Here is a 24,056-nt window from a genome sequence, read left to right on the forward strand (position 1 = left end):
TTCTAATTTTTACCATATAAAAGCAATCAGATAATTAACCTCTTATAAAATACAAGTTTTTATTTAAATTTATATGTTTTTAAACAACCAATCTACCTTGCACATTAAAATTTTATCCACATGCTTTGTTAAATAAAACAATCTACACAAATCCATAGAAAATCTTCGTCGTACACAACAATACTATATTGACAACAAAGGAACTCTCCCCGCGAGGAACAGCAATAAAAACTTAACTCGCGGTGGTATCTTTATTTACAAACGAATTCCATCGCTTGACAGCATAACCAGGGATATGCCGAAGGTGCACGAAAGGTATTGCAAAGGTGGGCTGATGCTAGAGAGCACTCGCATTGACGTTTACGCGCGGAGAAGCGCGAGCCGGTGTGCAAGGGAGTCGTGGTCGTGGAACAAACCGGGACGCAACAGTCGCTCACCAGACTTCGTACTGGAACCATCGTGGAAGGTATCATTTCGCTCTTTCGTGACATTTCATGATTCAAGCCTGGGATACCTGTTACGAACCTCATCAAACGGAACGATATCTTGATAGAGTTAAGCTGTCCGGGGTGAGTGATTCCATTCACGTTTTCTTTCATTACGATCGCGGAAAACTCGGTAGCCCGGGCAACAACCCTTCGATACACCGATCGAAGTATCTCGGTACACGCGTACGGCGACCGTTGATTCTCTCGTTCCACTCGGATCTATGTGACCCCGTTTTCATCTTAAATCATAGTCAATTGTTTTTAACGGACGACATCCTCCGTGGCGAATTTTTCGCCCACTATCGTGGCCCTTAAACATAGGTTTTCTACGTGTTTTTACACGATCTTCTGCTAGTTATCCAATTGTGAACCCAGAACATGGTTTAACTAATAGAAGTGTGACGAGCGTATGATTTATGTGTACGTATTTCCTCGTTTCACACGTGTGATTGGTTTTAACCAGTTAATGACTGATTTCTGTCAAAAGAATGTGTAATTATGTTATTATCGATTTTGGTACACTTTAGTGATGTGCTTGATGGTATGTCATAACTGGAAGTACAAAAATTTATGCGTACATAGTATATTATAAATATGTATAATAATATTATGCAATGTATAGTGGAGGACAAAAGAATATATGAAAATCACCATAATTTTAGACAACAGAGCTATAATTGACGAGAACAATTAAATTGTGACGTATATCTGTGGAATAAATGACTATTACCAGCATGGTAAAAAATTTAGAACAAAGTTAGTATTAATGTACTGTGATTATTATACACAAGTGTGACTTTTTCTTTTGTCCGTCATTGTATACCATCGTACATACATATATAGTATCATATTTATGTATTTATTGCCCCACCATGATGAATTTTCATTCCTTCAGTAAAGAAGTGCATTGACTGTCTTCTTTTTTCGTTACTTAATCAATTTATCTAAAATACATAATAAAGAGAATATAATAATAATGATTATAAGCTTAAATCCTGGACTCAAGAATTATCTAATTATTTTACATTCAATTATCAACTTATATAATATATTGGGTAAGAAATACAATACATTTTTCTTTAGGTAACTTCAATTGTTTACGATTATGACAATTATCCCGCCTTGGGTTTCGGTACAATAATCATAATTTGTGCAAGTCCATTTCGAATCGATTCGCGATAATTCGATTGAAATTCTACATAGCATTTCATTACGTACTGGTGAAATCGTACGAGTGAGTTTGATTAGGTTACAAGGAGAACTGTACTAGCTTCCACGTACAACATTCATATTGTTTATAATCACTTTTTTCTGTCACGAGTACACACGAGCATGCCTTTACTCATTTACGTACAAGTCATAGAAGTCACGAGTTGATGATTTCTTATCGATCGAAATTTCCATAATGCTTAATGGCAGAGATTGCTCGATAACCAGACTAAGGATATTTATGCAATTTCATAACAAGAGACAAAAGAATAAAAAATTACGATGATTTTGATTGCGAGTAATTTAATCGAGACTCTCTTGGATAGCTGGATATTTAATAAGAGTATGACTTGCCGAGTTACCAACGATACGAATAACAATGAGCCGACATTATGAATAACGTGTATCAAAATGTCCATGAAAATGATCCTGCAAATACATTTGTTCTGCACGTGTTATTCTTTTTTAAGCTATGATGAAGTCTCACATTTATTTTCTCCTTTTATATATTCATGTTCTTTCTGAAACAGACATTTTATTGGAATTAATTTAAAAAATCAATAAGAATAAAGAAATTAGTAAGTACAAAGAACAGTAAATACTGAATTAGGTTATAAATACCTTACTTGTAAATAAGGTTAAGTTGGTATCTTTTTTAATTTATTTCTTCTTTTTATCTCATGGATTATTTACGTCTTTCTGTGATCCTTAAATCGACTGATGCGTCAAAACTATTGTAATTATAGCGTGAAACGTATCAGTTAACAGAATTCGTAGAAACCAGTTCCATTCTTTTTATAAAGATGATATCGTGGTCGATATTTATTCGTTCTAATTGAATCTTTGCGCTATAACGATGCAAATAGCATGTCACATTGAATCACTTGGGATACATCTTTAGAAAATTGTATACATACAGTGTTATCGGCAATATGTAGAAGTAATATGTAGAAGTAATTAGTAACGTTACTATAATTACAGTTTCACATCGATAACAATCGATTCTATTTCTAAAACACGCGGACTTACAGAAGGAAACTTCATTCTACATTTTCAACGTATTTTCTCATGTAGGCCAATCCCCTGCCGATTGTCTGCTTCTGCATAGTTAAGAGTAGACAAAGTCCACGTATACATGATACCTATAATTCACGCTCAATCTTTTAAATAATTTGACGTATTTGGTTATTCTTGATTTTCGACATATTTTGAGTCATAGAATCTCGAATATAGGACTACGGGGTTATGTCTCATGTGAAGGAGATTTGTTCGACAGAAGTTGAAATTCGATCGCGTCGTTAATAGTGGCGGAAGTTGAGAATTTCGAAACGAAATTTAAAAAAAGAGCCGCCACTAGTCTCGCTTCTTTGTTCTCTTGAAATTACGTTCTAACCTTTGTGATTTCGTATCGACCGCGGAGGGGAGTATATTCGGTTCCAACAGATGAAAAAGTCGCTTTAGGGACACGCTGGAGGACCATCAAGTTCCTCGTCACGGAAATCGTCAGAAATATCAAGGACAGAAAACACGAGCCGCCGCGACCAGCCGGAAATTAATTTAAAAAATGCGATTATCGTAGAAAAAATTATTCCGTTCCTCGAGACCGACGCCGGCAGCCACGTTCGACGGTTATTAATTAAATCTGGCTTACGCCATTGAACTTTTTGTCAATACCTTTCCCGTTAATTACGGGTCAGTTGTATCGAGCCGACTTTACTCTTACATTACGCCGTAACACCAAGTCGGATATCGTGAAATTTGTAAAAATACCGCTGTGAAACGTTCCAGTCTTGTTAGTAGGAATTATTAAATTCATGGAAATTTTATATCCGAGAACATCGAGTCGAAGAGGGTAACTGTGTTATCGTTACGCACGAATTTACAGTAGCTCGAGAGCAGACAATGGTTTTTGTGGAGAAATGAATAATACAGGGATTTACATTGAAAATCGTTCGATATAGTTAGAATATAATAACGAATTCTTGCAACGAATTTGAATAAAATAATAGCAAAGACTAATTGATTGCATTTAAAAATACGTACTAATAGCATCAATACCCAGAGGACTGTGTTATATTTTATTCATTGTCGAAGTGAGAGACAAAGATATTTGTAGTTGGAATATAGGAGTCAGAGGAGGAGTAAATATTCTCTATATTGTTAAATATATTTAAATATTTATTCTTTTGCGTTTCAAATAAGATGTTATTATTTGTTATACATGGTGTACATATATAGTTGTTTAATATTTTATATTTTATTGATTGTTATACGTGTAGTGAATTGGGGGTTTTAAGATAAACCAAACAATTAAAGAATGTAATATAATGTAAAACCGAAAATTCGTTTAAATTCCGAGAGAGAAGGACTAAGTAAAATAAATAAAATAAAGAATAACAAACATATTTAAATATATATAATGTGATACATATAATGGTAACATTTCGTCGAGACAGGAATATTTATACAATACCATTAATTAATACCATTAATTAATGTATAATAAGTATTATTCCGAACATTCTTCTTCAAATAACTGCATCCAATTTATCGTTAATTAAATTTTTAAGGAAATTTGGTTCTGCATCTTCTCAATCTGTTTCCAAAATTTTCTTAAAATCCTCTTTTAAATATCATATACTATTTGCGGATTAATCTCCGAAAATATTTCTGTGTTTTATTTCTGCAGTAAACCAATTGTACGAGTAGTATTGTCCCCTACTAATGAGAAATTTGTTTTGCTATAGACTTAAATGAACATGGTTTCGAGCTTTTTGTATTTTTAATTTTCCCTAAACATGTAAATTTTATCACGCAGTTCGGAAGGTTTTCAACGCAAGAAAATGAAAAACTAAATAATTACGAACTTGCAACCGACACACTTGGATTAAAATCGTTCTCGTTTTATTTGAGCGCGCGTGTATACGATCTCTCGGAGGTAAGGATATAAAAAAAGAATATATTTTATCGAACGAGCGCGTAATAGGGAAACTTTTATTAAACTTTTTCTTTAAAATATTTGTGGAGCAACTTATTAAACTCTCTTTTCAAACTGGTGCAAGTCTGAAGAGTTGTTTATTCGAGACCATCCCGACTTTCAGGGAATTCTTAATTCACGTCTCTTATACTTGCTACTAAAAGTGTAGGTCCTATTGGCTGGACGCTTTAAATGTTTCTTCTAGCCGCCTTTGTTCCTTTCTTCCGGTTGTTGCCCGTGCTACCGGAAGAAAAGGAGATCTTGAAGCTTCGTCTTATTTATCAATAACATTTTCTTTCAAGTGTGTAATTCAATTATTATAATTAGTTATTATCGTTCTTCTCGCATCTATACGACTCGAAATAAAAATTATATTTCGATGGAAATATTAAATATTATCAAAATATAGATGATACTATATTAAATACTTGCTTTTCGTATTTAACACTTCATGGAAATGAAGAAAAATTCTATTCTTGTTTGATTCTTTCATCCCCTTTAAAATTTTCAGGATACCTAGTCGTAATACTAAAATATTGAAGGCATTAAAAGTATCGACCGTCGTAAATAATTATACCTTCTGCATGTTTAGTCGTTTGCTTATAGATGATTGTAATAATTTACGTTAGATTACCAAAATTCCAGCTATTTAATTTTATTTTATACTTTGCTTCCTCCGTAATAGAAATCGTTAGTAAAGTTCAATTGCATTAAAAGTTCAAAAACTGAGTAGTCTAACCCTAAATTGTCATGATACCCAGTAGCTTAACGACACACCAGTCGAAAGACTTAAAATCACATAATGTAAGTTTAACAAGGTCCAGCCACTACAGGCGTTAATTATCTCTTATATCCTCAGTGATAGGTCGAGTTGGCTGAGATCTAATTTCCGCTTAAACGGTCAGAGATATCGAATCCGTCGTAAGACGATGTACGTAATTTCTCAGATAGATGAAGACGAGCGTAGTCGCGTATCGACTACCGTTACCCATCAAAAACGCTCTACAAGAACAGTACGGTAAAATTCATTGTGCTCGAAGGCGTTGAGCGAACGTGATTTTACTTTTACCGTCGCGTGAGGGATGTAATCTTCGATCGAAGAAATTCTCTGTGAGTCCGGATTCGTTCGGATGACGATACACTATACGGGTTTCTTCCTCGTTTCTTTCCATCGTTGGTCGTCTTTCTCCTTATGCCTGTCCCGTTTTCTCGCTCGAACTCGCACGCGCAACGAGGAAGACTCGAGCATCGGCATGGTTCCGTTATCCGTGGTAAATACACGTCGAGCATCCTATACGTTTTGCCTCCGGTGAAAATAAACAATGTACACGGCAGCGTACGTTACTGATCCGATCCATGCACACTATTGCACACACGGTGTGCGGTAAATCCAAGATTTCACCCGGAAATATAATAAGGTAGGATCGTTCGAGTCACTTAAGCTTCGTCATTTTAACATTTAATATCGAACTTTGCGAACAATGACGAAATTTGTAGTTGTTTACGAAGGTATTCGAGCGCTAGTACCTTTCGCGAATACATTGTGCGTCCTATACGAAACATTTTGAAGTTTCATTAGCACTGTAACGAGACTCGACTGTTTTCGATTATATCAACGAAGTTTGAAATAAATGTGAAAATGTGTATATATGTATACTTGTAAAAGTTGCAAGATATTTATACGAAAAATGGTCTTATTAGGTTGTCCTAAAAATTTCTGTCATTTTGTAAGGAAATAACAGATGCGCGTCATTTTTTGTTTTATATTATTTTATTGAATTACGTATGATCCATTTTGTTTTATTACTACGAAATACTGTGCATCTATTATTTTCTTATAAAACGAAAGAAATTTTTGGAACAATGTAATACATATTAATAAGCCATGATATTTAATAGGATTATCTTTAGCAATAATTGTATGTCTAAGACCATTTTTCGTATAAATATCTTGCAACTTCTACAAGTATACATATATATACATTTTCAGATTTGTTTCAAATTTTACCATAAAAGGAATGCGAATTGCATTCATGGATTCGAGAGTCCTCCTTGCACTAACTTCGAGTACTATTCATCTTCCTATGATTATACAAGAACGTTTTAATATGCAAGATCATATGTTAGCAATTGTCAGAGAAGATATTGATTATTCCAACGTACTCTAACTATATTTTTCAACTATTTCTCGATGATAGACACGTAAGTATTTCGTAATGGAATCGATAAAATTCTAATTGAAGTCGTAAATCAGCGGCAACGATAACAGATTTGGGATCTATTCTCTCAAGGTCGTTTATTTATAGAAAAGCATAATAAAGGTGGCTGGAATATTTCAAGTTGGCTTGATTATATCGAGGAACTTGGTAAAATCAATCGAATAGCTAGCTATTGTGGGAAGCGCGTATAAGGAAAAGGACATAGTTTGATGCAGTTCGACAATAAACTTCATTCAAAAGCGGAAGTTCGTTTTCAAGTGGAACAATACCAGTAACCATATGTATCACTTTTATGCCAAGTATCTGTAAACATACAACTTTTTAAATTAAATTACCTCACAGTGGCTGTGCGAAAGTACGACTATTTGAACACTTATCATAGAGAACTTTGACGAATATGCTTATTATACAAAACTTCTTGAAATTTCGTTACCACTGTAATGGAACACGTCTATCATGATCGTATTGATAAAATTTGAAATAGCTTGAAATTTTCACCGAGACATATAATTAAAAAGTTGAAGAGAACGCGAAGATAAAGAATTTGTTAAGCAACAAGATGCTTCTATAAGGTTTGACAATTACAAATTCCAGTTTCATTGTTGTATATCAATCTTAAAAAATCGATTTGATCGGTTTATAATATGCTATTATACGTAGCTGTGCTACAAAGGGTACAATCGTTGCAGTTTGATAGAAACTTCCATTTCAAATATTCTCCTCTACCACCCCGAGCGAATTTCCTGTCAAGCTACGAACGCAATATAATCTCACTGCTCTCGTAACGCACCCTTTACACCATGTATAGACGACTATGCATGTACACGAATCCAAATTGCTTTGAGCAACAGTTACGATATTAGACCTCGAACGTAATAGCTTGGATCCTTCTCAGGAGCCACAGGATCCACGTTCATTAGCGGCAAGGAAGATGTAGAACAACGATACCAGACCTTAAAATCCTCGGCACAGACTAACACCATAAACACGATATTCGTCTCTCTACCCGGAATAACTGAACGACTGGTTTATCCTTGAGACCAGCGAAAGCTCTACTGAAACACGTAAACCGAGATCGAGCACGGTGGATCCGTTTGTCGAGCTCGGGAATCTATAGCGAGTGATGACGTTAGACGGAGGCGACGAGAGGTTGCTTTTCTTTTCGCTTCGTACACGGCTAGACGAACAAGAGTGAGAAAGAAAGAGCGAGAGAGAAAGAGAAGCGCTAGTCGAGACAGATTTTACGATCGATTCGAATTACTCATTCGTGCTGTTGCACGACTCAACGCCTAATTCAACCCTATCATCTCGCAACTCCTCACCCCTGGACCAGGGTTCCCTTTCTCTCTTCTCACCCCTCATCGGTGTTTCCCGCAACCCTTCGTCGATGCAAGAAACTACAGCCAGGGCTTTCGAGAGTATATTATGCAGATATGACAAGTACCGCTGCGACGTCTCCCTACATGGCGATTACACGTTTGATGCCCCTAGTTTTCAACGCAGCTGTTGCACGGCTGGCTTCCCGAGCATTGCCATAATCCTTCCGCGGATTTACATAGCAGCTCCAGCGAGTTCCTGATTACTGAGCTTTTAAGCGCGAGATGTGGTATTTGTCGATTGCCTGATTGTGTATGAAGACGATGGGATCGTTTAATTTTGATTATGAGTTCATTTCATTTGGAAAGTGTTTACAGATATTTGGATTCGACGGGGTAATTTAATTCGAAATGTTGAAGTCTTTACCGATATTTGGTGATACATATGTGTAAAGGTGTATAAAACGATTACCGCTGGTTCATTCGAAGGTAATGGAATTATCGGTAGTGTTACCGTATTTCAAAACGATGAATTACAGCTGTTTAGAAAAGTAGTCGAACGTTTAGTATAATCAAAAGGTACACGAATAGAGTTAATCGGATCGATCGTCACGATAAAAGTAAATTACAAAACTCGTTTAACGAATGTCTGACGAAATTATTCGTACACGCGATATAATATCGAAATTAAAAATCAGAGAACTTTAGAATTTCCGGTGGAACCGAACTGCTTGCATCTCTCGTTATCTGGAAGATTTATGTAACGCTCGAAGTTCCGCCGACGTTGTAAATTCTTAATAGCGGGTTAATGAACAGTGGCGATTGTTTCTCCGGAGGTAACAAGCTTGAACAACATATAATTATCGTGTAACGTCTCGGCATATATTAATTAACACTTTCAATGCCATCAATACTTCAATGCCGGACTATGTTTAATATTTAGCTAAAACAACAACCATTAAACATGTCGTAAGTTTATTAATAAGAATTTCTCACAGTTTGAAGCTTTAAAAGTTCTAGAATAATAAAAATACATTCTCAGGTGTAAATTTTGTTTTATTAAAAAATGGCTTAAAATCGGTTACCTTTATCAGAGATGATAAATTATAAATATGTTACAAACTTATTAAAAATAATTCCTCGGTTTTCTAAACTTGAAAATCTCACGATTACAAGTCCTAAATTTTTAAATGTGTACCCTGTTCCGTTAAAAATAATTTTAACTGAATTGCTTCTGCTAGAAACGCTCTGGACTATCATTGCTATTAATTAACCAGCAGTAAATTAAAGATTAGGGAATAAATATATGGTGGGACACACGTGGATAACACCTGCACGCAATGGTGACCCTTCTGTGAGAAATATCATGCGTGTCCTTCCGCCCACGCTTCGCCCTAACACGACAACTTCAAGCTTCGGAATTGGGTTAATGAAATCATGGAAGCGGAAGGCCCGACAGTTCAGCCTCGTGCAGTGCTGTTAACTCTAAAGACTTAACATCGAACAAATTACCGTTGTCAAGGCTCCCTTACAAAAATAGCGTCTGAAATAATTTCGATTTTATTTCATATTTTTGTTCCCAAGCTTAACAGTTACAACACGCATTGCAATCTAATTTACATACAGAGCGTTCCAGATTGTTGCAGTCAAAACTCCTCGGTATATTTTATGAGTATAGATCAGAAAAGGATATATTGTGTAAATATACTATATTTTGAAATATTTCATTTGACGTACGAAATTTAAAGTTTTAAATTAAACTTGCAACTTTGAAAATTTTACTAATAATATTAGTTGAAATGTACGGGAGCATACAAGAGCACAAGCTTGAAAAGATCTATTTTTATGTAACATTTTTTCCCGATATGTACCCGTAAAATATATTGAGAAGGTTTGACAAACCTGGGATCTTCACATTGTGTATGTAAATAAAAAAAAAATATTTCCACGTATCGATCCATTAATGTGACTGAAAACGTGTATTTTATAAAAGTACAAATAAACGTGTTTTACGTAACTACAGAAATATGTAAAACATCAAAAAATGTACGTCTGGAATGGAACGTAATGAAAATTCGAAATTACGTTCGCATTGAACGACAGTCTGAACAATAGTCTGAGTGCTGATCTAACAGAGTTCCGGTAGAGCACCAGGAAACCCCGTTGAATGTAGCGATATTCAGATTCCGAGTGAAAAAGTCATTTTCCTGGCTGGTGTTCTTGCACTGGTAAGACGTGCCATTACGAGATTGGACAACCGACAGACAGGGACGAATATGAATATCTATTGCGTGCTCTCTTGCAAAGATAATGGGTCGAACGAAGAGCACGAGTAAACGGCGATTTCCTGTTCGAGACAGGAAGTCGCTTTCTTTTACGATCCTTGAAAATCGTCGATGAGGAATGCGACGACTCTTCGTAAATATTACTGTAATTATTCGATCAACTTCGATGGATGTTTAAAGTCTCCCTTTATAACTCATAACTTCTTCTTTCTCTTTAAATTTTCGAATAAAATATATGCGAAAGATGACACGGGAATATTATAAATTTTGTTTCATCGGCTTTGCAGTGATTTTCGGATTTTTATATCTCGGACTTGTCGGTTTAAGAAACAAAGAGAATTTGCCTTTTTTTTTAAAAAGGATAACGTTTTAAGAAGATTCGACATGAAATTGAAACAGAAAGTCAGGCATAACAATAAGAACTTTCTCACCTTTTATCGAGGTATGTGAGATATTTTTTGCTACTAGGGAAATACAATTAGGTCGTAAACGACCGTAGAGACGCAGCAGGGTTAATATTACAGAAGATTCTTATGCGTAGAATATGATATAATCTTGTTAAAGAGTTAGTGAAGTTTTTTTTCCAACATGTATTTTACGAACAACGTTTTTCTTAATTATCCATGGTACGCAAGATTTATGTGAAAAAATTTAATTAATCCTGAATATTTAGTGCCACGGTGTATGCTCCGTACCTTTTTGTGCAAAGAAAATTTTAAGGGAATGCGTGAAACGTGGCGGCGCAATTAGGGAGACAATGTGAGAAATTTATCTGACAATAATGATAGCCCGCTGCGAGATTGTTAAAAAATTCACTCTCTTAAAAGCTCGAAGCTTCTAGCGTCTTGAAAACACGGCTTCTTTCGAAGTGTATAAAATTCTGGAGAAAGGAACGCAGCAAGGAAACATTCCACGACGAAGAATTTAGTTGCATCAATGGTATCCTATAAACAGAAATAAATTTTTTAAAAGCGAGTTTCGTATTTTTGATCGAAGTAAATGGCTCATTGTACATTAATGATATTTATCATACTACTTTTTGTATGACATTGGTAATACTATACTGTTACTATTTTAATCTCCGTGATGTAAAGAGACGAAAGTATTTATTACATTTATGTATTCGTAACGAGGTCCCGAGGGAATGAACGCGATAATTATAGTCGCATCAAACGTAAGGCTAGATTTCAAGGTGCACACAGCGAACGTTGACGTAATCGACAACCTGTTCCCGATGACGTAAGGAACTAGTCGTACGGAGGTCACGCAGATACCGTAACTCAAGAAAAATCTTCGTCTATGTATCCATTTCCGAAAAAAAATTTTATTCTCCCAGTTTCTTCATTTGGAGTGATTTCTAATTAGTTCGTCATTAATCTGTATACTTTGATAAAACTCATATACAGTTACTTCAAAGCAGTCAAAGTCACGATATTATAGAAATTACGAGCAAGAGGTTTTCTCGTAATATTTTATTTTTCATTTTCTTCTTTTTAATTAATCTGAATTACAGGAAGGATAGAAATATTATGATTAATGCCAACAATGTGATATTGTTCGAGCTGGAAATGGATAGTGGGGCTGTAACTGTAAAGTACGATATTCAATCACGCTATATTTGTTGTATACGCATAATCACGACCGTTTCCGTTCTCCGTAATGCGGACCAGCAAAGTATTAAACGAATCCCGACCGCTTAAAAGGCGACGTTCGCACGCAACTATTTATAGCCGGGATGTATATATTTGCATTATTTGCAATGGAAAAGAATGATCGGTGTAAATTACAGTGTGAACAGTTTACGCACGTGACGAGCTTGATGATCTGCGTGAAACTCCTTAAGTATCCTTAAGAAACATCATGCATCGCCAATTAGAATTATTTACACCATATTTGGCACACGTACCTCTCATCACTTGCACTACTTTCTCTTTCTATCCTATTAAGGATATAGACGCGATAGATCGGTACCAATCATTCAAGATATAAGCGTAAATTATAGACGTGACTTGCAAGTATCAGTCTAAACTTGTTGACAAAAAGTTGTCATTTTCTAATTATCTAATTCTTTATTACGCGGTGCTCATTCATGTAGAAACATGAATGCGCATCTCTGAATGCGTTTACTTACTGGCATTGATAACTTTTTCACGCTAAAAGTTCCTGTATATACACTCTCGCTTAAAAGTTCAAAACGTGCTATGATTTCAAAAGAAGCAAAGAGGCGGAAGAGTCATCCTTAAACAAATATCTTGTTTACGATATTTTATAATATCGAAGCTGTAATTAATTACATTTAAAAATAATGCTCGTAATTATATTATTTTTATTTTTCAGAAAAATGTACGAAAGAACTTTCTTTCGCTTTAAAAGCAAAGGGTGCTGCAAACTTCGCCAAATGTATATACATACCACCATTCTGTTTCAATGGGAAAATTTTGTCCGATCGAATCATAACTACAAAAAGGAAATTTTCTATAAGTTACATATGTTAAACATTAAGAAGATTTTGATAGAAATGCGATAATTTTATTATTGATTATTTACTTTGGTATAGGTTCTCGTAAAAAGTTTTCCACTAAACTTTTCATTCTGCGGTGTTGTACGTAAGTGCGGCGAGCTTGTTACTCCGAAAAACTACTCCCTCGCAATAGGACGAGTGGAACGATCATTATGATCTTATCAGAAACGGCAAACGAGCCAGCGTACGAGCAATTTATACAGTTATCGCGAATCTGGACTAGACATCGACAGCCAACAAATTTCACGGTGCACTTTCTGCTCGGTGATGTTTCAGCCGCGGCCTTTGAAAACACACGAATATGTGTAGAAGCAGTTTGTAGCTAGAACGAAAACATTCGAAGCTTCCATGACCTGTTGTTAACCCAGTTAGACTTGCCATTCCAGTGCACGCACTCGTTACAGGCTCCGCCGCGTTTATTCCATATTCGAAAGCTGATTGCAAGATAATCGAAATACGGATCTACTGTCATAGAATCGTAATTGACACGAAGTGGAGCACTCGAAGGACAGGCTCTAGCTAGGAAGAGAGACGCTTGTCGTTGCAACTGGCGGAGACACTTCGAGAATGCCAGTCTCCGTCGCCAGTAAGCGTCGCGTCGCGTCGCGTCGCGTCGGTGGAATTAAAGTCCAAGATTTCTTCGAATCGATTGGATAAACAAGTAAATTTGCTTAGCCGTTTCACTGTTTGCGTGGGTTTGGAAGCTAACAAGGAGATGGCAAAAAGCGCAAAATCTCCAATGATTTGGCTATGTGCATGCTTTTAGGCTGATGGTAAAAGAGCCCCTAAAGTATTTGAATGCGTGACTCTTTGTTTTCAAGAAATTAATAAGCATTTTTTATACTTTATTTTGTATATTCCTTTAATATTAATATTATTTTTTTTTTTTAATATTAAAGCCTTACAATCTATTTTGATAAATTTTTTATTATTTTTTTCATTTTAGTACCGATTTAGAGCTGATCTAGTTCTGATATTATTATAGTACTCCCGCGTGTTCTAATGAAAACGTTTAAAACGTATGAAATTGCCGCACCAAGAACATAATTTCTCGAAGGCGAAGCGCCATGCACTGAAATCCTGTTGGGGCTGTTTCACCATCAACCTGAAGTATCGAACGCACATACAGCCAACTCGTGCAAGATTTCTTAGTTCTCGCCATCTCCTTGTGGATATGAAACAAAGGGAGATTGGGGTTTAACGACTGTTTCAAGGCTGTAGGAAGAAATAGCTTTCTGTGTTTAAATATTTGTGGTTAACAACGTCGACGGCCACGGTGGTGGTCATCGGTGACGCACGTTACTAAATTTTTTAATATGCTTGAAACGATTAAAACGAGACAAATTTCACGGACCAAAGTGAAGACATTAGATCAGAAATTAGACAAAATTGGGAAAAGTTACCAAATTACATAATTATCAATTGGAAATGTGATTATAGATATTTGAAAGTTGAAATGTGAAAGTCATATTGTGTATTTTCCAGGTATTAGATTATATGCTTTGATGTAGATTTCTGTCGAACGCAACATTTGCGTACTTTATTTCATGAAACAAAAGCTCATTTGCGTGAGAGAAACACAATAGCGTTGTAACGCGCAAGAGGAAAAAGGGTAGAAAATAGCCTTTAGCTTCACACGGCTTAATAATAATCGAGCTGTCAGATGTAAAAGCGAATTCCGTCCGATAAAACTGTACGGCAGTCGCTCTACTTCGTGCAATAATTCACTCATGTCTTCTTTGCGAATTGTCGAATGACTTTCTCGATAATATACAAATGATTCATTTTCTTCGAATACGTGACTTCTCATTCTTCTTTGGAGAAGATATTTTTATGATTTTCTTCTTCTTCGTCGACGAATATTCCTTATTAATCTTCCAAGATTTTGTAATATAAATTTCTCGAATTTTTAAGTCTATTACGATAATACTTGTGAGTATAATTTCTTCTCTTTTATCGATGAATATTCCTCGTTATAGTTGTTTATTTGGATTTCAGCCTCACAGCCTATTACAAAGTAGCTCGTAGATATCCACTACATATATCGTACATTATAATATAAATATTTACATACATCGATACACGTTCAGACGTATACTCGACACACGCAGATACACGCTGTAATGTACTAATTTAATTTTTATTATGACTCGACTAGCATTAATTTTCTTATTTTCATGATCTTCCGTACAAAGTGGAATATATTTCTTATTTCCTCCACGCTCCTAGTATTTAATAATTCTGAGAATTCTTTTTCCCTAACTGTTCGTGCACAACAAGTACTGACAGTACTGACAGCAATATTCCTCATTAAATTTTCCAAGATTTTACAATATAAATTTCTCTTGTACACGCATCATGGTGATATTTATTAGAATAATTTTAGTATCAATTTTCTATTGATATTTCCAACGTTAAAATAAACTTCACGGTCGTATATTCGTACGAACACAGATTCAGTTAGGTCCCAAAATACACCGGTATTATTGTCGATCGATGACCGCGTTATCTCATCCGCGAACGTTATATCAATTTATTGCTAAATAGTATTTATTTGTCCGATAGAGAAAGCATTGTACAGTGTATTCTAGTATCAATTTCGATCTATCGTTTTGTTAACACAGTCTTGCATTAAATCGCTGTAAAAATTTGTTGTGCCTGTATGAATGATTGTCTGTATGAAATCTACAGGAGGTTGGCATGATAAGCGATATTTCCTATTTTTTACGAGCAGCAACTTCAACATAGTATGCTATTAGTCAATTTTGTATTATCCACGTTATCCATATACAATTTAGTTTCGGACCTAAACATGTATTTGTTCATTCTTTTCAAAATTTCCAAAATACTGTACGTAATAACATTAAAATATTAGATATTAAAATATTGATCGTCTTAATAATTACTATATCCTTTGCTTCTACGAAATGTCGACTTATTAGTTATTTTTCAAAGAATTATATCTTTGAACCTAACAGATCGTTTAATTATAAAATAACATTAATGTCAAAAAGTGAGCAAAAATGTGCTTGATACATGTTTCTCTTGTGACTTTCAATATGTAAGGGTGTTAAACGTTTATCAACGTCCGATGCTGTTTTCATCGATTACTGTAAACTAATACGTTTGCTAATCGGTCTACGACTTCCTGATTTTCTGGGTCACATGAGGTGAGTCAGCTAATCTGCTGTTATGAATCAATATCCTAGAAACTAGACGTGACACCAGACACATTTTTTATGAAGAAAGAATTAGATGTCTTGGAAATCAATTTCTAAACAAGCAAGCTTGTTGAAGTGAAATTGATTGGGGATTTACTGTGTGACACAAGTGGGACGTGAGAAGGTGAATTAAGGTAAATTAGTCGAATTTTAAATTTGACGGAAAGGAGAAATAAATCGGAGAGAAAAGAAATTCGTTAATTTATATTTCTTTCCGTGTTTTGAATTTTTTCTTATAACGTAACGTTTTCTTACATCATTACGGTTATGTTAGTAACATTTAAAATCTGTTTGAGTATCTGTATAGAAGCTGCAAGATATTTATTGTGAACATATATTTAGTCAAAGATTCGTGTATAGTATAAATAGCCATCTTAAACGTAAATGTTAAAGACAGCCCCTCCACTGACGAGGAAAACATAAATAAACAAATCATAGATTTTTGCCTATCTCTATCAATGATAAAAAATATAACTTAAGGTGCAAAGAAAAATATATAAAAATACCTAGATAAAGAATCAATTGAATTACTTTTAAAATTACCTATTCAAGATGACAAATCTGCCTTGTTACCAAAAAGTAGACGGGCCAGAAATTGAAGGAAAGTGGGGACTGCATAATTGAAGCTATATAACTATCGCGGTAATTCTCGTTTCCTTCTCGAAGACATTAAGACGGTCACTAACTGGTGGTAACATCCGCGAGGGAGGACAATGATTGAACGAAACGGACGGATGTTTAATTGTGAAGAGCCATGTAAGAGGACGAATGAAAGCGAGCTAGGTGACGAGGTATGCCGTCATCGTCTGATTTCTTCGTGATGATGACGTCTCCCTGTAATCGAAAGATCACTCCGATAATGCTAATTATATACGTGTCTCTTGCTGATCGTTCTTTCTCTCTTTCGCTCGAAAGCGAAAACCTTACTGAACAGGTTCGTGGAACAAGCAAACGGTGAAAGATTATGAATCTCATAGTACAGTGAATTCTACAATTATCAGATCGTTCTGGAATAGCGAAGAAGATACGATACAAGTTCTCATCCAACTTCTTCTCTTTTACGAATGCTTTTAAAGATATGAATTTACATTGAAGTTCGCGGTCTATTCATGAATTAGATTAAATTCGATGAAAATCTGTTGCGACCATATTGTATCTGTTCACCTAAATAATTCCACCCTGTCGTCACAGTATTCAATAGCATATCTCTAATAAATTCACGTACAGTTGCATGAAATATGGGTCTCGAGCGTGTTGCATCGGTCATTGTTGGCTACATGGCATTACATGGAATGGAAGATATGTAACTATTGATTATATATATATGTATAAAAAACTATCCATAACTATATAAGTGTGTGTGTGTGTGTGTGTGTGTGCGTGCGTGCGTGCGTGCGTGCGTGCGTGCGTGCGTGCGTGCGTGCGTGCGTGCGTGCGTGTGTGTGTGTGTGTGTGTGTGTGTGTGTGTGTGTGTGTGTGTGTGTGTGTGTCGCATGATACAATATGATAGTTCTATGCATCTTATCTAACAAGTTTTGAAACATGATATTCGAAACGTTTGAAAACTTTGGTTGTTACATTCGGAACGAATGGAAATCTTCAGGAGATATAGAGTTCTCAAAAGCAAGGAAATGCAATATGGAACGTGTAATAATGCGATCAGAACGATGAGAACCTCCGTCGCGAGGGTCAGTTCTCGTAAACCCGACGAAAATAAGGAAGTTGCGGATTACGAGACGTTTGTACTGGCGAAAATTGAGAATTACGTGAGAACGTTGGTCTTGAGAAAAGTAGGTTACGCATAGAAATTTGCACCATCCTGCTAAAACTAAGTGTTCGTTTTTACTAGATATTTCACAGATAATCTAGAAGACTAATCTTTTGACAGAATGACAAAATTACGAGCAATTAAGAAATCCCACAAATTATTGAAAAAATTATTACGTTCAATGATAAACGTTATACATAATGATGATTTAAAGGCACGCGGTATTTATAATTCCATTCTTGTTCGCAAGCAATAAATTGAATAAATCGTGTCTTCATAATTGTAAAACACAAACTTTTTTCCTTTAGTAAGTAATTAATAGTTTCTATTTATTGCAGATAATATTCTTTGTCTGTTTAATAAAATTACAATATATTCCATCAAACAGATTTCGGGTAATACACCATACAAACGTATAATACGCAGATCACGTAATGAACCCTCTCATATACACACGGAAGATACAGATCAAGATAGTATCTCCTTTTATCAATAAAGGAAGCGGTTCCTCGATGAGACCAAAGAATTGATATCCTGGAAGTACAGTCGTCCTTTTCTTTATTTAGTCCTCGTTCATAACTCATAACTTATGAACGACGAGTTTCTATTGCGGCCTCTTTGATCGCCTTCGTGCTTCGTGTAGGAGAAGAGAAGAACTCTTGTGTATGGTCGTAGAATCGAGCGGTCGGTTATTTGTATGTGAAACTTGTGTCACGATCGTCTGGCCCATGCCATCTTTGGAATGGAGTGTAATTTGCGAGTCCAGGAACGCATCCGGAAGAGTTCATAAGATTGAAGATGAATAACCGTTGTCGAAGCACTATTTAGGGGAGAGTCTGAATGGAATGGATGAAAACCATAATAAAACCATAAACAAAAATAATAATTACTATTAATTAAAAATAATCACTATTAATAATAATTTACTTATGTCAAATATTTAACTCGATTTATTCATTTATAATTTCTCTGATACTCTGATTCCAGCATCCAAGGTATTTATAAGGTAGAGCACCGGAAGTTGAGCGTTCTAACGGACGGCGTTCCGCCACATCTCGATGTAGTGAGTTCAGTTTGACTACTATCTCGTATACTAGATCCACGATGATCTGTGCGATTGCACATTTTCACTAGAGGAATTGAAAAATCAAAGAAACGAGTCGTAAAGCCGCTATTTCATTTCCGTTTAAAATGAATTGCTTATTGCTTCTTGAAAATAAATTGGTCTGTTCCGTTCAAAATAAATTGATCATTGCCCCATGGAATATTCGTACAATAGCGTATGGTTAAGGTTCTAGGTCTATAACTTTTCAACTTATGAAACAAAATGCGTAATTAAAATTGTATTTGCTAAATGCCTTCATAATAAACAAAAGTTTCTCTTTTTGATTTAGACATACGTAAAAGTGGACTAATAAAAATGGAAATTAAAGGAGGGTCATCGGCATAATAGACGACCATAGGTCGTCAATCTTGAATCGTTTGTACCTGCTTTTAAGAGAAACTTTATAACATATATAAAATGTCGATCACGGCGTCCACGGAGAGAATGGACACAACCAAGGACCTGCCCAAGAAGAAGTTTATTAACATCAATCTTCTCTCGTTGAAGCTACTGTTATTCCTCTTTTTTGGAGGTACATATAGAATAAATATCATGATTGGAGAACTTTATGAGAAGCGGACCAAATAGTGCAATTATTATGGAATTTGTATTTATTTTGTAAATATAAAAGAAACAAAATTCTTTAAAAGAATTTAAGTAGAATGTATTAATTAATTTTCTGCATTTTGTTGACAAAAAAAAAATAATTTATTATTCCATCTGTCCAAGAAAAATAATAATATAGTAGAGAATAAAAATAAAGTAAAGGAAATAATAAGATAGATATGATCAATGTTATCGAAGATTTCAGAACAGATACATATATTGCGATATTTATTCATATCTAATAAAGAAATATTGAAATATTTGCCACCAATATTGATGTCATAATTATCTTTTTAGGAATGGGATGTCTCTTCCCTTTTCTTCCTTTACACATGACTGAAATGGGATTGAGCATCGACCAGATCCGAATGATCTCAATAATCTCGCCAGCAGTCGCGATCTTAGGGCCTCTGTTTGCCGCTCCAATCGCAGATAAGTTAGCAGGTCATCAAGGAAGAGGCGACAAAACTTCAACTGGTCGTTACCTCAGGGTGATGATTGCCATTGCCTGCTTCCTCTCTGCCATTTTCTATGCTTTTCTTCTATTGATTCCTACAGCTGATCGCATTGAACCTCCAAGAGAAAGAAAACCTGATCTAAAGTTTAGCTGCGATCAAACAGGAGCGGTGGTGTTGCAAGAAAGATGCAAAGATGATATTTCTTGCCACAGATGGTCTGACGAAACCAGAGTTGGCCCATTGCTTCTGGAAGGATGCAATTATGCTTGTTACCCTATAGGATCAAAACGATGGGATTCCGACGATAACGATGGTTCCACTACTTCTGGAACGACCAATTCCGATGTTATTGTTCTAGATGGCAGTGGCGAAACAACGGTGATTCCTCTCGAGAGTGAAATATACGCCCAGCTAAATGTGCAGGTAAAAAGCTGAACCAAGTACCAAGGAATAAAAGATAATTTTGGTAATATACGATTGATTGAGACGACATATTGAGTTTCAAAATTGCACACTTATAAAGAATAAAGAATGTGATTTATTGTGCCCATCCCCTGTAGTTCTCAACTGTATAAAGATAGAGTAATTTAAATATATGAAATATGTTGCAGGAACAAGAAGAAACGAAAAAAACGCGAAGATTCGCCATGCCTGAAAGCGAACCACCTCATTTATGTTTTAAAGAGGGTGATAGTGTTGTTTGTCATGTTTACACCAAATATTCAGGCAATTTAGCTATAAATGCTACTCTGAAACAAGCCTTGAACAATGAAAGTGATCGAAATTGGTGTGCATATCCTCTGGCTGAGTACTTTGCTTGTCGTATACCTCCTGAACTTGAAACCAGAATGGCAGAAGTTTATCAGAGTTGTTCCATTGAATGTAGCTTAGCTGATCCATATACTCTTCCAGGTAATACTACTATTTATTACACTATTAGTAGACTGAGGATATTTATATTTAAAGAGATGAAAGCTAAATTGAAACTTGTTTGACTCACTAATATTATAACAAGTTTGAATATAAAATATAAGTAATATATATTAATTCCAGATAGCGTCCTCATAGAGAGCCAATGCCAACAGACAGAAGATTGGACCCACCTAGTATTCTGGACATATTTAGCTATTCGATCAGCTGCAGACATTTTCCCAACAACGGCTGTAGCTCTGATCGATGCAGCAGTTGTAATAGCCACCAGAGAAACATCCTGTGGACGCGGAGACGTAGGACGACAGTTGGCCTTCGGTTCGCTTGGCTTTGCCATCTTCGGTCCTCTAACCGGCTATTTATGCACTCTTATAGAAAATTTGAACTCTTTCTATTATTTGCCAATCGGTATACACGTGGTTATGATGCTTTTGGCAGCCTTGGTAGCTCTTTGTGCGAACGGGATGCCTCTCAGTCCACCGGAATGGTGGTGGCATACTAGAAGTGGCATGTTAGCACTTCCCATGAGCGCCATCAAGAGATACGGTAGTGAAACTGTCGCTCTAGTAATTGTACTGATAATTATGGGGACTTTCTGGAGCGCCATGGATAGTTATCTACCTTTGTAAGAGTCATTGCGTAGTCGTTTCATGTTGTTGTTAGAGTACAGTTACAGTAAATGTATGTTCTGACGAACTGTCGTCATGATGAATACGTGAAACAATCAAATATATAGATAGGTTCTTATGAATATAGAAATTCGTGAAAGTATTCAAACAGTTGTAGATATCTTTTAAGGGATAGTTAAAATCATATAAGATGTTTTTAGATCATACTGACAGAATATTCTTTTTAGACATCTACAAAAGTTAGGAGCTGACGAACTTCCCATTAGTGTAGCTATGACAGTCGGAGCTGTTCCAGCGTTTCTATTTCTTTGGAAATCTGAACATTTAGTTGACTACTGTGGTCACAGTAACCTTCTCATCACTGCCTTCACTGTGTATATTATTAGGTAGGTAAGTTTTTTATATAATAAAATTTCTCTTGTAATTCACATATTTTAAAAAATTGAAAATATTAGGTTTACTGGTTTAAGCCTCGTAGCAGAACCTTGGTGGTCTCTAATTTTCGAGGCTCTTGAAGTATTCACGCTAGGTATCATGTGGGTTACTGCCATTCTTTACCTACGACATCTCGTCCCGCGTCACTTGACTGTGACTGCTCAAGCATTACCTGTGATTGCGCATTTCTGCGTTGGTATGCATTCTGAATGCAATTTTAAGATTATACTCGATGAATTCATACACGCAATTTAGTAATTTCAATATTCATCCATGTGTCATTGTATATTGTGGTAATGAACGTTTTTAATAATTCGTTTCAGGTCGATGCATCGGAGCCGTGGTTGGTGCTTACATCAGCGTCAACGAGTCTGACATCGTTGGCTCGTTAAGATTCGTTTACCGTTGTATGGCCGTCGCTGCTGCGGCTGTTGCCGGTTTATACTTCGTCCTATATCACGGCCTATTAAAACCGCGATGTCATGCACACACCATACAAGGCCCACGACAACCCCCCACTATCGTACAGGGTAAGTGGCGTTTTGATGATTTATATGTATAATTAACAATAATATTTAATTAATATTATGACTGATAATTTGAACTAACTATTCAATTTATCATGCAAGCTGCTATTAAGGAATATGAATTAAGTGAGTAGTTTTCCAATATTAATTTATTGATTCTATATTATCGTTACATTATATTACATTCCCAATGTTTGATGATTTTTTTATTAATATGTCTTATTAATATATCTTATTACTCTTTTTTTTATTGCTGTTTTTTTAGCGATGAATGGAAATGGAAATTACACACCACTCAGGGTTTATCACAACGGTATGGGTAGAAAAGGTCAATTCCGCTATTGAAGAGTTAAAGAATGAGGAAAAAGAGTGTTTAACGACACTATAAATGTCATGTTACGGTGCTAGTGATTAGACTGTCGTTGTTGTTGCAATTAAAAACAAAAGATTGTCATTGTTATACGACATATGTATGGAAAGTGCGTTTATCAGTGCTCAGCCTTTAACATTTCTTTACTTTCTATCCAAACTCTTACGACGAAATTGTCAACTCTTTGATACTATCATTAATTTTCTTTTATACAAGCAATTTCTAAGAATTAATTTGCTCAAGTGTACTTCAAAATGTCGAAGCGAGATTTTACATTTGTCAATACCAAAATGAGATTAGAGAATTAGAAGGTAGAAGTACTCAGATTATGAGTAAAGCATTTTGAAATCACTTTTTGCTTTAGTTATCTTCTTAATTTTTATACATTTATAATTGTACGATTACAATTTCTTTTGATAAAAAAAATAGAATTACTTTATATATTTTTTTTTTAATTAAAAGACTCATATTTTCATGCTTATTTTTTTAATGTAAAGAACAAATTTTAAAAAATTACCTACTTAATTTTTGAGTACTTGTATCTAAACTATCAATGAATAGTAATATTGCCGGATCATTACTACTCTAAGTGTAACATCTGTAATGCTTTTTCATCGTCTCAATCTTTGTATCCTTCATAGGTACACAAGTGATATATTAATATCGCGGAAAAGTTACGAATTCGTTTCGTAACTCTGTTGCGTTTCAATTCTTTGTATACTTGACTGCGATCACGTAGGTTTTACGTGTTCATAATGTATTTATAAGAAAAAATTTCTACAGACTTGTTGTATGTATCTACTGAAAAATATTTGCCTCCATGTGTAGGGTATAAGACTTTAACTGAAAGATAAAAGAAAGTAATATATTGATTTTTGGGGTCGAAATGTGTATACACACAGACGACAAAAAATAAATGAAATTAAGCAAAATCTAAGTTTTTAAATTCAAGATGCAATTGAAATCGAACAAAGAAAGAATACCAATTTTCC

General features: G+C 35.2%; 1 protein-coding gene and 1 long non-coding RNA gene across 5 annotated transcripts; one reads left to right on the forward strand and one right to left on the reverse strand.

Moving 5' to 3' along the window:
- Nucleotides 1-353: 353 nt before the first annotated feature.
- LOC126873618 (uncharacterized) lies at nt 354-23,996 on the forward strand. 4 transcript variants are annotated; one of them, XM_050634678.1, is made up of 11 exons: nt 354-569; nt 18,992-19,067; nt 19,399-19,641; nt 20,013-20,596; nt 20,785-21,085; nt 21,227-21,728; nt 21,960-22,118; nt 22,188-22,363; nt 22,491-22,697; nt 22,797-22,820; nt 22,960-23,996. In XM_050634678.1, exons 3-11 carry the CDS (start codon nt 19,527-19,529, stop codon nt 23,037-23,039), a joined length of 2,148 nt encoding a protein of 715 aa, XP_050490635.1. In that variant the 5' UTR covers nt 354-569; nt 18,992-19,067; nt 19,399-19,526; the 3' UTR covers nt 23,040-23,996. The 4 variants fall into 4 exon arrangements, with proteins under 4 accessions (XP_050490635.1, XP_050490638.1, XP_050490639.1 ...); XM_050634679.1 differs by lacking the exon at nt 354-569 and adding an exon at nt 13,608-13,676; XM_050634681.1 differs by lacking the exon at nt 18,992-19,067.
- On the reverse strand, nt 576-8,079 carry LOC126873640 (uncharacterized). The gene is made up of 3 exons (XR_007692473.1): nt 5,744-8,079; nt 2,324-5,676; nt 576-2,218 (listed from the first exon to the last, which is right to left on the reverse strand). It is a non-coding gene; the product is annotated as an uncharacterized LOC126873640 (long non-coding RNA).
- Nucleotides 23,997-24,056: the final 60 nt, after the last annotated feature.

Source organism: Bombus huntii, chromosome 15 (genome assembly GCF_024542735.1).
Source record: "Bombus huntii isolate Logan2020A chromosome 15, iyBomHunt1.1, whole genome shotgun sequence".
Lineage (NCBI taxonomy): Eukaryota > Metazoa > Arthropoda > Insecta > Hymenoptera > Apidae > Bombus > Bombus huntii.